The 15,370-nt window shown below is 40.3% G+C and overlaps 1 protein-coding gene across 8 annotated transcripts in view; it reads right to left on the bottom strand.

Annotated features, from left to right (window-relative positions):
• Positions 1 to 144: 144 nt before the first annotated feature.
• The window catches only part of LOC139628665 (ATP-dependent 6-phosphofructokinase, platelet type-like), a 30,586-nt gene continuing 15,360 nt past the window's right edge, over positions 145 to 15,370 (bottom strand). For 4 of the 8 annotated variants that reach the window (XM_071490574.1, XM_071490571.1, XM_071490575.1 and 1 more), the window contains 10 exons: positions 14,146 to 14,292; positions 11,560 to 11,630; positions 10,958 to 11,045; positions 6,505 to 6,657; positions 4,629 to 4,793; positions 3,509 to 3,570; positions 2,605 to 2,716; positions 2,083 to 2,182; positions 1,836 to 1,941; positions 145 to 1,324 (listed from right to left, as the gene is read on the bottom strand). In XM_071490574.1, the coding sequence (XP_071346675.1) occupies positions 1,168 to 1,324; positions 1,836 to 1,941; positions 2,083 to 2,182; positions 2,605 to 2,716; positions 3,509 to 3,570; positions 4,629 to 4,793; positions 6,505 to 6,657; positions 10,958 to 11,045; positions 11,560 to 11,630; positions 14,146 to 14,292 (1,161 nt within the window). In that variant the 3' untranslated portion in view covers positions 145 to 1,167. Of the gene's footprint in view, positions 1,325 to 1,835; positions 1,942 to 2,082; positions 2,183 to 2,604; positions 2,717 to 3,508; positions 3,571 to 4,628; positions 4,794 to 6,504; positions 6,658 to 9,112; positions 9,266 to 10,957; positions 11,046 to 11,559; positions 11,631 to 14,145; positions 14,293 to 15,370 lie in introns of all 8 variants that reach the window. The other 4 variants (XM_071490572.1, XM_071490577.1, XM_071490576.1 and 1 more) reach the window with 2 other exon arrangements.

Raw genomic sequence — 15,370 nt, 5'->3', positions numbered from 1 at the left:
TTTTTAATTTATTCTCTGTTGTATTTGTTTGGAGTCAGAAATGTCTGCCAAACGTCTCAAAACTTGAACCATAAAATCAAAACTGTTGTAGGTTTTGATACTAGAGGTAAGAAGGTGGTTTTAGAAGAACACAGAACAACCTCATAGCTCTCCACACAATAAATGCTTTATTACTCTGTGACAGGACACTGACATCACATTAAGTTAATGTTGCGCAGTTTCCAACATTATCCGCAACAGCAGGACCCTACTCACAAATAACCACTGGAAGGTGCCACACACAAAAGCCCAGGGTGGATACGGCAAAGGCAACACCACACACACACTCATACACACAATTAGTAGGTGACAGGACACACATGGACACACATACACACACACACACACACAGCCAGCTCATCCTAAAGCCTCTGAAAACCTACTGTAGGTCACGTTTTCAATCAAAACAGTGGATGTTTTTCAAGGTGTGAACAGGCGTCAGGCTGCTAGCGTGTGGTCCTCCTGCCTTATATTCCCTCTTTATAAGCAGCTTTAGGGGATTACATTACATTAATTATGGGGCTCAAAGTGCTGTAGAAAATAAATATGACAAGAGCAAGACTTTAAATGCCTCACTGTGTTTAAGCAACAGTACAGAAGCCAAGAAAGGGCTATACCCACAAATATTTTTTCACACCATTATCTCCAGATAATGTTATCTGGAGATAACAGGTTAAAAAAACATTTGCGCGTATGGCCTTTCTCAGCTTCCGTAAACACAGATGTTTGGTAGGTGTCCTTAAAACAATAGATATAGCTACATTTCCAGGACTAAAACTTGAACACTTGTACAGTACATGATGAGGAATGCATATATATATAATTAGGTATACAATAACTTTGATTGGGGAGCTAGAAAATACAATGTTAGTGCTGCTAGCTACATAAAGAGCTCTACTCCAAATGACTCCCTTCAAATTTGATGTCATCATCTAAAATATGGACGATCCCTTCTGAAAAGTACCATGACTTCACCATTCAATAGAACTTCTTAATATTACCTACTCAATTTTAAAATCTACCTTAATTTATTTGCGGTCTATCAGTCATTGTGTGAGCAGCCGTCACTTTTTTGTGAAGCTAGTTTCATGTTGGGGTGAAGCTCTTTGCTGGTGGCGCCGTTGTGGTTCAGATGGCGGACGAGGTGTTGGTCTCTTTGGGCCGGAGCCGGGCCACGTGCTCCAGCTGGCCGGAGTCAGACACGTCGTAGCTCGTCTTGTACTTGGCCAGGATTTTCATCAGTGGGCGGAGCTTCAGCCACCACTGCTCCTTAGGGATCCTGTGGCTGGAAAGACACAGAACGAGGACATGGTCACATGTTGGAAATCTGCTCTGCCCAGAAAGGATTATTTAAGCAAAAAATAAAACTATTCTCTCATATTTTAACATCTGAAATCTCAATTTTTTGTTGTTGTTTTTGTTTATGTTGTTTAACTAATACTGACATCATGTTTGGGGACCAAATGTTACCTACATCTGTTTGCATAGAATAATTTTTTAAATCAACTGCCACAGATTAAACAGACAGGAAGGAAAAGATCTTTTAGCAGATTAATATTTAACAATAATGATATTAGTGGAAACTACTAAGCCTCTAAAGAGAAAAATAGGAACGAAATAAACACATTTCCCAAAAATGTGTAACTATTCCTATAGCTATGATAATAATAATAATAACAATTTTATTTAAAGTTACCAAATGCTTTACAAAAAAGAGGATACATGGGTCATATTGCAATTGTTAGTAAAAAAGTAGCTGCATTACTACAGAGATTACAACATGATGTTTTTCTTACACAAAGTCGGTCTCGTCCCGGAGCTGTGACACAGGCTGAAAGACCAGAGCTCTGCGCCGCATCCCCAACAGGCAGGCCGTCTCGTCCGAGTTAGCAAACACTCGCCCTGCAGAGGAAGACTGGCATTAGCCTTTATAACCACTCGGACAGACTGCACGCTGACACACACATGATGAATCCAGAAAAAACAAGGAACCAGAGCAAATATAACGTCCTCGTCAAATTCAGGCAACGAGTTTTGATTTACCTCCTTTGTAAGAGTCCTTGAGCGTCCGTGTGATCCACTGCATGGCCTTAGCAGCGACTTTGGTGCCAAAGTTTCGATCAAATGGAGATGGAGCTCCTCCCTGTGAGGAGGAAAGAGAATATTTTAAATGTTTTTCTACTTAAAATAAGACGTTTGTTAATTTTACATGTATTAATATATATTAACAGATTTAAACCATCAGATTTAAGACAAAGTCTATGGGTCTCATCTTCTTACCCTTGGATAACAGAAATCTGTTAAATAGTAACACAATATGATCATATCATGCTGTCTCCAATATTATTGAATTATTGCCTATATGTGATTGACACCTCTCTCTCAGTGCATGCTGGGAGAGGCTGGAGCTCCATGCAACCATGAAAATGATGAGTGGATATTTTAATGGACTCTGTCGTGTCACAGTTTCAGGATAACATCATCAGTCCATTTACTTTAACTGCTGAAAATAAAGCATGCTCAGTAAAGTGTGTATTTGTTTTTGTGTGTATGTGTGTGTCCAACCTGCTGCATATGGCCGAGGATGTTCTTCCTGCAGTCGAACACTCCCCGCCCTTCCTCAGAGTACAGCTGGTAGATGAAATCAGTGGTGAAGTTCTCATTGCAGTTCTCATTCCTACAACACAGACATGAAGAAGAGCAGCCGGTCAGTTCACTGACAGAACAATAAGTCACAGACAGAATCTACTGTAAAGTTTTCTGTGGAACTACTTTTTACTCAACAAACAGTCCCTATGAAAACTGTTCAGTCTGATTCTACGTGGAGTTCTTTCATTGCTGGGAGCATCAGAAATGAGACAAAAATCAGACGGATCTCTCAAAACCTGGACAGATAATTTGTTGAACCAGCCGACGAGTAAGCTGTGGGTTCTCTGTCTCTCACGTGCCCTTGAGCCAGGGCATCAGCCTGCTGTGCACTGCAAACTGCAGACATGCATGCTTGAGTGTGTCTTGTAATAATGAAATGATGGCAGTGTAGACACACAATGTCACCTACACACTGTCCAATATACTACATTTGTCCTATTTCCACAGATCTGCGTCCTGCTGGGAGCAATTCAACCAGCGTGTTGGTGCAGCGGACTAAAATAGCCACGAGAATAGCCACATGAAATGACGTCTCTGAGGTCGATCTGATGTCAAGCGTATTTTCAGAACAACTGATTCTGTGTAGTTAGTTTAAGGAAAAGACTTATTTACAATGATGCATCACAAAACAAAAATATTTATCATAAAAACAAAGAAAAAATGTTAAAGGTTTTCACATTTGACACATTCTCAGACCTGCACTAATCCCACAGAAGACAGTGTGTGTGGCAAGGTAATGACAAGGAAACAACAGCAGCTTGGGAATGTTCACATATATAAAAGAAGAACAAAAGACAGGTATAAGGGTTTTGAGTCTCACCTGAGCACTAAGCCTCTCTGGATGCTCGTCTTCATCTTCTCCGTCAGATGCTCCACGTTGGCCTGAAAACACAGAGCGAAGCCTCACATTAAACCGGAGCAACGGCAGCCTGCAACCTGCTCGAGCAGCCGATCCAGCCACAAATCACACACCTCCGTCTCATCGCTCCTGAGAACGGAGAGGCGCAGGGTCATATTTACACCACCAGGGGACGCCAACTCAGCTGTTTCCACTCCTTACTACAACTGAAAGGTTTGGGTGGTGTTTAAGGAGCCCCTCACCTCATCATCTGTTCATTTTTTATAGTCTGATCAGTTTTTAAAAAGCCATTCAGAGGGAGAATATTTGTACTTTTTTCAAAATATGGTATGATACTCTGTCGTAGTTTTTTTTTCTGATTTAAAACCCTGGGAGCAGCATCTGTCACAACTGTGTAAAATCTGATGTCAAATAAATTACTTTCTTACACACAAACAAATAAAACTCAGTCTACATCAATCTTGTGTCTCCACTTCATGTCATAGTAAAACTTATTATTTGTGGAGCACTTTTCAAAAACCGACTCACAAGTTGCACAAAAGGCAACACGTTAAAAACCATGAAAGCAAATTTAAAAACTAAATATAAAGCATTAAACTGGGACAGATAAAAAAAAAAATAACTTAAACAAACTTCAGTGAAACTAAATAAATAAAAAAGTGAGTAAAAGTAAAGTTTAAGTTTGTGATTTATAAATTAAATGAGCCACGGTTTGACAATAACAACATAAATATGGTGACGTCTAATCACCCCGGACCTGGCCTGTGTTGATGGGATCTGTCTGTCATTGAATGAGTGATGCAGCTCAGAGGTTATTAATAAATTGCTTCATGCGCACTGTGATAATCTGGGTCATCTGCACAGTCCTGAAACCTCCAAGCTGAGGCAGCAATGAACTGGTGGAAGCTGCTTCTACACTCACGTGAACAACATGATCTGTGCTGCCTCATGAGAGCCAGGGGCAAAGAGTTTCCTGTGCTGTGGCTGAAATACAGCTGAGGAACATGGATAAAAAAAGAAGAAATATGGAAACTGGTGAAGCTTAAATGAAAAGTCAGAAAAGCGGACATCTATCTCTGACCTGCAGGTCCCGGATGTCAAACGGCTCCTCGTAGATGTAGACGGTGTCAGCACCTGCAGCCAGACCGCCCACAGTGGCCAGGTAGCCGCAGTAGCCGCCCATAGTCTCGATGATGAAAACCCTCCGCTTGGTGCCACTGGCCGACTGCTTGATGCGGTCACATGTCTGATATACACACGCAGAGAACAAACCATTATCAAACAAGAGAAACAGAAAGTGTGCAGCTGCCAAAGACTTGAAAGTAGAGCTGAAATGATCAATCAACAGAAAACTGACGACAGTTTTAACAGTGAATTTATCAAATAAGCTGAGATCCTGCTTTGCTGAACTTTTGGCTTTTTGATGGTAAACAATCCAAGACTGTGCAGCATCATAACTCTGAACAACAAACAGTTTGCAAAAAAAAAAAAGAAAAAAGTATAAAGTATAATTAATGATCAGCTGCAGCTCTACTTCAGCAGATAAAATAAAGAGGAAACATGCAGCAGGAAGCGTCAGTTCAAACATTCTGAGTTTCAGTGATGCACAGGTCGACTCCTAATTGATTAGAAAATATTGACATACTGCCAGGTCAGCGGATGAATTATAGAGAAGTGAATTAAGTTTATTATAAGTTAAAATAACACAACGGAATTTATAGCCTAATATCTGCTGTCTTTGTACATTTATTATCATGTTTTGTTCTTATAAGTTACACTGAAAAACAACTTTTTTGCTTTACTAATTCCAGTATATTCAGGATTTTATTTAATGTTGGACTTTGATGAGTGTATTGATTTAACCAAGTAACATCTGAACAGACATTTCTGTTGATGCAGGATATGAAAGAGTGGAGACAACTTCATTAACGCTTTTAAAAGTTACAAGAATGTGTTTGTAATGAAGCTTAACTCTAAGACTGACGTGTTATGAGCTACATATGCCTAAGATTCAATATTTTCACAACAAATGCCTTTTATTTCTCTGATACTTAAGTGCAGCTAATATAATAGTATGTGTAGTTTACTCAATTAGAAAATAGTGGTTTACCTGACACAGGCAGGTAAAGACTCTTACACTGAAAAGACTGAGTGAATCAGGCTGGTCAGCAGAGTTGACCTGTGCACACTGGGCCTTTGTTCCAACGAACAGATGAGCAGAGTCTTCCAGATGAAGACAGTGTACACCGTCTCCTTTCTCTTGTTGCCAAACCTCCTGTTGTTATTTCTCGGTTATCTAACACTTTCTGTTCTTGGTGGAAGACTTCACCCATCAGGTAAAACAAAAGCCCTGGTAAACAGTTTGTAATCCGGACCTGACAACACATCACACTGACGCACTCTTCAAACACAAACAGCTTTACACACTTTACCAGCAGCAGGAGAAGGGTGTGACCCCGAAGTGCTTCCAAAATGCATTACATCGTCAATACAACATAACAGCACTCACTGACATGCAATGCATTATGGTCATTGGAGTAGCCTTTCTCAAAAACAGGGAAACATGTACTCACAGGTCGTTGTGGTTTTACTACTCATACAGCTTTTTCCATAAACATTTCTGACATAAACAGGGATCATTATTCAACTCTCAAAAACATATGCAGGACTGATTCTGTTATCAAGGTGTTTTTATAGGTTTAACTGGGATTTCTCTTCCTTTTGCAGTCTTTGTTTTTAGCTATAAAAAGTCTCCTGACCACAGGAGTTTTCAGGTTGTGATCCCATCAGTCTATACCTCAGGGCGGAGTCATTCTTATTCGTTCGTTTATTCATTACTCCAGGGCTGGTTTCTGAGCAGTAGCACTATCTTCACCACATAATTATCTTTACTATAACACAGGTAACACCATAGGAATCGTCTTCCTCGTGTTTTTGTCTTGTCCACTGGACCTTACCTCCACGATGGCGTTGAGGGACGTGTCGGCGCCAATACTGAGGTCGGTGCCGGGCACATTGTTACTAATGGTGGCAGGCAGCATGCACATCGGGATGCAAAACTCCTCGTAGTCGGCCCGGGCCTCGTACAGCTGCAGCAGGGACTCAAAGGCCTGATGGTGGTGGCCGTAATATTGGGTTAGACCACCAGGGAGAAAACTACGTGTGTGAGACCCTGTCACTGTGTCCTAGTGCAGGAAGCTACAGTGTTTTAAGGCTGCTTCATGGTGCTCAGTGGCTCCATTGGCTTGTATCCTTGGTTAACTTCAAGTTCCCAATTTGATGCTACATATTGTTTACAGTCTTTGATACGCATTAATATTTGTAGTCTACTGTTTTTTCATCGTGGCCCTGACAGATCAACACAATGTTGTAGCCACAAACACAAATGCAAAAATCAACAACACAACTGCAAATGTAAAAAAAACTTTTGCATTTGTGTTGCTGCTTTTGAATTGGTGCTGGGGCTTTTGCATTTGTGTTGTGGCCTAATTTGAATGTATGTTTCTTTTGTATTTGTGTTGTAGCTTTTGCATTTGCGTTGTGGTTTAATTTGCATTTGTGTTGTTACTTTTGTATTCCTGTTGTGGTTTCTTTTGGATTAATGTTGTGGCTTTTATATTTGTGTTGTGGTTCTTGCATTTGTGTTGTGACTTTTGCATTATATTGACCTGTCTGGGCTACCGTATACAGGTAGTAAGAATGAACTGTTTTATATTAAAACAGAAAGTGATGTGCAGCAACAGATTTCACTGAAACTGACTTTTCAACAATTAAACTCCAAGGAAAAGACTAAATGTTTGTGATGATTACCTGTTCAATCGCTTTAGATCCATTAAGTTTAAAGTAAAGTCTATTGCTGCTTTAAGAGTTAACAGTGAAGAACAAAGGATACAAGAGAAGGGGGTCATTGAATTAAACTGACACCATGAAGATGTGTCTCTGTAACATGTGTGTGTTCCCTGCTGTGTGCGCACTGCTGGCTGGCTCTCTCCAGGTGACAGGGGCTTTGGCTTCCCATTGACTGAGAGGAGATGGGATGGGTGGGGGTGGAGGCTTTACCCTGGCTGACATGTGACAGTGTTGACACGACAAGATAAAGACCGGGGTGGGGACTCCAGACGCTCTGAGCAACTTTTCCTTTTATGACCAAGAAGCAATGGGCTGCTTCTTTTTTTTTTTTTGTCTTTTTTTTAATCAGGCATGCAGACAGGCTGAGGTCAGAGAGAGGCCCTGAACTGATTCACAACAATAAAAACACTAACATGTGGACTGCAGTTGTGATGCTGGACTTGCCTACACAGCATGCAGACTTACTCTCCAAACGACTCTGTGCCATTTGGAGGAGAAGGAGCAAGCAGAGCGTCCCTGTTGCATTGAACTGGACAGTCATCTGCTGTTTACCAAACACATACAGAAAGGGCCACGCGTCAAAAAACATGCCACAACACGTCACTGCATGCCCCAACACTTACCTGGGACCTCCGCTGACCAGCTCGCATCCAACAACAACCAGCAACAAAGGTTTTCTACTTTATATGTCCTGGTGCACTGTGGGCGTGGACATTAGATCACCACCAGATGGACCAGATCCTGATGATGAGTTTCTACTGTGTTCGCCTCTGCAGAAGGTTTCTACTGTTTAGTGGCTGCAACATTTAGCTCAGTAAAATGAATTGCTGACTGAAATAACCTGTAAGATTAATGTCTTGGTGTGGTTATGCCAAGATGTTCCTGTAGTGTTTTTTGGCAGAGGATGCACTGCCCGTCTGAATTTCTGCGTTTAAGTCTGCTTTCACTCTTCTACTGTACTGTACCACTATCATTCACTACCATTATGATGTGGTTTTGTTTATGTGAAAGCAGAAAATCTGTCTGTTCCATTTAAACCTTCATATAGGTTTTTCTGCCTGTGTTTACACAGAAAATATCACAGCTCACTGACACTGTACAGCAGAGACGCTCCAACTTTTTCCCCTGTAGAAGCCAAACTACATTCCTCACAACCATAACAAATGCTGACAAGTGACCTTATCTATAACATGAACTGCATGTTTCTTGTTTCTCATGTGTTGGCTATCTTGCCTTACTCTTGCTTATACTGTTTTTTTTTCTGTCTAAATATATATTGATGGCGCTCATTTAACTGAACTTTCCAGCTCATGCCCCTCATACAAGAGCTCTATGTCCTCCTGACCTGGGTCCAGCGTTTGAAAAAACCTACACGAGGGCAACAGAAACTTTCTATACTTCCTATATAATATACTTTCAGTTTCCAAATTACAATTATCAGCAACTATTTTTTTTTTTTTAAACTTCTAAGCATGACATCCTCATAAAAATATCTCAAGTTGCTATCTACATTGGTGTATGTAGTTCCTCGACCGTCTCAATTTCTTAACCTGTCAAATTAAGTCCACCTTCTCATTGCTTATGTGTGGACGCGAGCTGTCAATCAGCGAAGCCCTAACATCTGATTGGCTGGGTGGTGGTGTGTGTGTGTGTGTGAAGTCTGTCTTCAAGCACACACACAAACACACATGTGCACTGTAACCCAGCCGCACTTACGTCAGTAATGGCATTCAGAGCGGTGTCTGAGCCAATGCTGAGGTCTGAACCAGGTATATTGTTGGAGACGGTGGCGGGGACCATAACCATGGGCACACAGAGTTCATTATATTTGTCCCGAGCAGCAGAAAGTTCCAGTAATCCCACGTAGGCCTGCAGCAGTGAGAGCCAGTGTCTTATTGGTTATTACTGAGGATGTGGAGACAAAGGGGTGGTGAGGTAGACGAGCGAAACAGTGGTGGGAGGAGCTGAAGCAGTAAGGGCAGGGACATAACTTTATTACTAAAACAAGTTGTGTCCAAATTCCATACGACATTTTAATAGTGTATATGACTTGTATCATTTTTTATGTTAGATAGTTTTTGCAGTTATCATAGTTCAATCAAGTTTAATTTTTCAAATTCAAACTTGGATTTTTGGTCATTTGAGAACAGAAAAAGTCACCAACGAGCCTAAAAACTAAGACTGTGACTGACTGTTTTGGCTTCATATTAGCAAGCAATTCCCTATTACACATTAAGCTGACACAAAGCAATATTAGCATTATCTGTGTCTGTGTTTTTGGCCACCTGATGAATGTAATGTCCTGTTTGCTCTTGTTTGGTCTTCACCCACTTTGCTCTGTAAAGCTGCATTACATTATAAGACAATGTTGTCCCTCAGCAGCACAATTAAATGTTAACGTAGTTTGCAGACTGACTGACTTTACTGGTATGAAGACACTAAAGGCTAAAACATCTACTCCGTGCGCAGAACTTCTCTGTGTAGGATGGAAATAGGACACAACTGTGTTGTGTTATGGAACAAGGAGGGAGGCTGTAAACGGGCTGTGGGCAGGGCTTATAGGAAGAGGGTGGAGTCTGGTGGTGGGAGGGTCGTAGTTGTAGGAAGGGCCCGGATGATAAAAAAAACAGACACAGCAAGGACCAGTGGGACAAACGGAGCACTGGCAGGAGTGTAGAGGTGGGAGGTGCCAAGGGGAGAGAGCCAGACCAATCACAGTGGACAGTGAGACACACACAGGAAGTAGACTCCACACACAAAGAGAGACAAGGATGAGGACAGTTTATATTCTGGCCAAGCTGTCAAAGTCAAAAACCAGTCTATTTTTGGTTTTATTTATGATTTAACTGCTTTTGTTATATTTAGAATTTCAAATTTGTTTCTGTTCAGCCTTTTAATTTAATGAGGGAAGTTACATTTGTATGTAATTACGTAACTTGCATATTTAGTAGTATGAAGCCTGTAAATTAATCTCTCGTTCGCTCGCCCACTAAACATAAACCCATCTTTTGGTGAAGGTCATTCTCATGATTCATCAGGTTTTTACAGACATATGATCACAGGTTCGTCTTTGCAGCTTGGTCATTAAGTATAAACATACATGAACAGACAAGGAGAGAGCCTGTGACATTTTAATGTGCCTTCACTGTATTTTTAAAAATATAGTAATGAATAACTGAGGAGATGTTTTGAAATGTCAAATAGGGAAAATCAGTGAAAATGAAATGGACTCAATGTTGAACAATACAATATATAGTGAATGTGAAGCTTGATAATATTGTGTAACTGGTACAAAAAGGCTGAACTATGAAAATAACTCATATCTTTTCAGATTACTCAAGAATTCTGCTTTTATACAATTATCAGTAGCTTTGTGAAAAGAAACAATATTCAGAATAAAAGTATTTCAAAATTATGACAAATACTAAGAACGGCAGAATACGGCTGAGGAAGTTTAAGGTTTTTCAATGCATTTTTGTGAGTGATAAAACATGTTCTGAAAGATCAAATTTAAAGATAAAACGCTGCCATTATGCTTGAAAATCACATTATGTTACGTACCTCAAAGCCTCCGATGACCAGCAGGGCGTTGATGTTATGGATCCTAATCTGCTCGGCAATTTTATCCAGATGTTTGCCTGGAAGAGTTCTGACATATAGAAAGGAAATAAATGAAAAATATTCACCTTAACTCCAGCTTAACTGTTTTTAGTTGAAGTTACTATGAGAAACTGTAGAAAATGTATTTCATTTCAAGCGTTACGATAAAATCACTCTGACAACATATGAAATTCATAATAATGCAGGGAGAAAAACAAAGGAGTTGTCATTTTTAGTTGATATATAGTAGAGGGGCAGAAAGATTAAATGAGGTTAATAAAGAATGAAGCCCTATTGAGACAGGGTTAATATTCCAGGGCTGTAATATCTGCCTCACTCTTCAGTGAGCGAACTCATTGCTCAATGTCAATTTTGTAATTCTTGGTAGAGCAGTTTGTCAAATCAACCAACTGAGGGTCCATCACTTGACTCACTTTTAAAGATAGAAATCATCATTCTACAGAACAAAAGGGATAAAGCCACTAAAATATCTACACTACAATCATTACAAACGACTTCATCTTCAGGTAACACATCTACACTGTGAGAATGCAGCAGCTCACCTTTTTGTCCCTAGCAGGGACCCTCCCTGGCCGGTCCAACCACCTACATCTCCCCACTTGATCTCCTTGATCTGACAAAGAAAGACGTCATGATTATTCTGATTTTCCTAAAGTCTGATCAGTTTTTTTTTTTTTTTTTTTTACTTTTTTTTTTTTATCTTAAAACAAAACAAACATGGGACGATAACATTTCGCCCTTTGGCCCATAACAGCACATAGATACATAATCCATGCTTCCTCCCCACCGCACAGTGTTGACTCCCAGTGTGTACAGTAGCACAACCAAGAACACTAATAAATACTTGCAGACACATGATACACATACATCACATGCCAGCTGCAAGTAGGAGAAGACAACTGAAGACAAAGTGAAAAAATAACCATATATCAAACAGTTATTCAACAAAACTAATGAGATAATACTTCCTGTTGACCCCGTCACCTCTGCGACAGGGACACATCTAAACCAACTAAAACCACTCTCTTCATGTCACTCAACTTCAGTGTCTAGTTTCAGAGTGATTTCTTACTATAAGGATAATTCAGACTTACACACATCACTGTGAATAGTTTTCACTGTCTCTACAAGGCTCCCTTTAATAACTGCTGAGAGCATGGTCAGGGAATTATCAGGACAAGCAGCGATACTTTCTATCGTATCAGGGCGGAGGCAGAAAAAATCAGAGTCAGAATCTGGTTTAGTGCCAAGTCGGTTTTCCAACATGAGGAATTTGTTTTGGTGCAAAACAGTAAATATAGTAAGAAGGAAAAAATATAAACAAAGATAAAACAAATACAGGTCAGATCACTTAAATATAAACAGAACATTTGACAATAAAATAAAAGACGTGAAAAAATATAGAAAAATATGAATATATACAATACAAACGTGCAAATAGAGACAGATATCTCTAAATGTGGACAAATAAAAGCGTGTGCACGAGGAAACACTCAGGGTACGTGAGAAAAAAAGTTTGGACTTTAAGTGAACTGATCATTTCAAACAATAAAAATATGCAGCATATTTTAAAGCATCTTAAAGCACACATTTTGTCACTGTTCTGTTACCGTGCCAACGTAGCTACATTTAACCAGCGTCCTACTTAGTTGGGGTTTTATCCAGGGATCACGGCTTCACTTTTCAATCATGTCTAATCCGTCTACATGACAACTCGCCTCTGGGCTTAATCACTTTCAACAGGTCACGGCTGGTTTCTGCACAGCTGAAAATGTGTGCGTGTGCGTGTGTGCGTGCGTGTGTGGAAAGCATGCACACAATCAGTACAATATGACCAACATGGTATAGCTGCTGTGGGAGTGGAGTAATTGGCTTACGGTAAGGGGCCCTGTTTATCTGTATACAGTCTTATCACAGTAACTGCTGCAGCAGAGAGGGAGGAGACTGAGTGCACAGCTACTTCCTGCTCCCTGCCACTGGTCAGTACAGTGACTATGACCTCAGAGGAATGCCGCTTGCCCATATGTTTACTCTCAGTGAGTGCTGGTAGTTGTTAAGTAAGTTTATGGGCGCGCTGACAGGCTGAAGTAGATTTTGCTCCTGGATCAATGAAGACTGTGAGACACAGATTCCAGATTTGATGAGAGCCTTTTTGAGTAAAGTCAGGGAGCAAAGACAGAGCAGCCCGACCAATCAGGTTTTAAAATGCTGACCTGTCAGAAGTGTCAGTGTCTGATGAATAGGTCTACAGGTGTGCTCAGCATGAATGTAATGTTTATTCAGGCTGAACAAACTTCTCTCGTGTTCGCACAATACTGACGTGGATATTGTGCAAGATGAAACGAATACAGATGTCGTTATTGAATTTATTAAAACATTCGAAGAGTTTACTGAGTGATTCAATGATATTTTCTTGCACTATTGGTGAACACTGCAGGGCAGAGACGACATGAATCCAGATTTTAAACTGTACAAAAAAATTAATAAAAAAGCACTTGACAGCCGACATGTTTGTAGCTTTCAGAGTTAATGGTGCAGATATTATACACAACATGGGTTAGATTTTCAATACAGGGTGAGATACTTCATGTTCTTCTAAAGTGCTGCAGAAAAATCTTGACTGACTGCTGTACTGTGAAACAACAATAATCAATGTACTGTTTAAAAATGATTTTCTGAAAAGAGTAAAAATGTTTCACAACAGTTTAGGAGAATAATTGGTAGAAAATGTAATTAATGTTGGACATTTATTCTGAGCAAATGAAGGGCTGAATGATGAAATCATGGACAAAATTAACAACCACTCTATAATAAATAAATCATTTAAGTCATGTATTAGGCAAAAAAGCATAATTTTCTCTTGTCGCAGCCTTTAATACGTAAAGTTTAGCTGTTTGTTGCTGTTATAAAACTTTGTAAGATGGATACCGTTGAGTTTCAGACTGTTGATCAGACAAGTCATTTGAAGATGGCATCCTCACGCTCTGACAAACTGTCTCCACTGTTTCCGGACTTTTTATAAACTAAATGTTTAATCGATTAACTGAGATGACATGATGCAGCGCTAGACAAACGTACAGTAAATAAACTTCACCTGTACATAGTGAATGTGTCACGTTTGCTCTCACCTGTCCTTTGTAAAATCCCTCGAAGCCGTCACTGACAGCAAACATCTTGTGGCCTTCAGTGATTCCCACTCTGACGGCAGAGCGCACGGCGGCGTTCATACCTGCCGCCGGTGCACCGACGTTCATCACCGCCACGTTAAACGAGCTCTGTGGGTGATGGACAGCAGCACACACACACACATAACATACTCAGACTTACACTCAACACACACTGGAGAAATCAAAGCCTGGTGTTCGTAACTGGGGCCATATGTTCATTAGAGCCCTAAAGCTCTGTGATGTTTTAAAGCATCTTCACACGTCAGGTGTGAACCTTCAGTTCTACAAACAACCAGAGCATGTATGATGCTTGGTTTGAAGAGGATGGTATATCAGCAACTTTTAGAGGCAATGAAGATGAACAGCAACTCAAACCGGACAAAATTATTAATCTTTTTTTGTATGTATCACAATAATATTCTAATACAAATTGAAACTAATTGTTTCATGGCTGTCAGCACAGCGGACCATCTCCGCTGCCTCATAATACCATCCAGGTGTCGTTAACTGCTGAGGAGCCGGGTGAGACGTTGCCTCAGAGCAGCAGCAGCAGCAGGAGCAGATTACCTCACATGCAAGAAGCCACATGCTGCTAAAAGACGCAGTGAGAGCAGCAGCTGCTTTCTCATGACAACCACTGACGATACCGACGGTGCAAACTGGGATGCAAACTGTTTCCTTATTCAGACTTGAATCATCCAGAGAGCTGCACCACTACTTTCAGTCTCAGATAGTCACATCTCAGCTGAAGGCCCATGTGGTTGTGTGTACGTGACCCACGTTTGAATGCAGGTGTCTTGTTGGTATTTTGTGTGTGACTGCTGGGTCAAAGGTTTGCTGTGAATTACTGATGGATTCAATTTAATGGGATAATCGAGGACATGGACTGGATCAAAGAACGTAAGGAAGACGGTGTGGAGAAGCTCAAACTGGACAGGCGTCCAACTCTCAGCTGCTGGTGAACTTCTCAGTGTTACATCTCAAAGAATAACATAGTTTATTAATGTTATTTTTTTCACCACATTAGAGAGAGATATTTACTAGATGATTTGAGTATTGAAAACAGTCATGTAATGAAAGTTGGCTTTGAATGCATGATTAGTTTTAGAGTTTTTTAAGAGTTTTAGATCTGATTTGATCCTGATCAAGAAATGATTTGCATGGACACCAGATCATATGATTTTAA

The sequence above is a fragment of the Trachinotus anak genome, unplaced genomic scaffold, assembly GCF_046630095.1.
Source record: "Trachinotus anak isolate AG129_WGS33_773 ecotype Australia unplaced genomic scaffold, CSIRO_AGI_Tana_v1 ptg000012l, whole genome shotgun sequence".
Taxonomy (NCBI): Eukaryota; Metazoa; Chordata; class Actinopteri; order Carangiformes; family Carangidae; genus Trachinotus; species Trachinotus anak.
The sequence above is the reverse complement of the archived record's forward strand: the minus strand, read 5'-3'. Positions and strand labels throughout refer to the sequence as shown.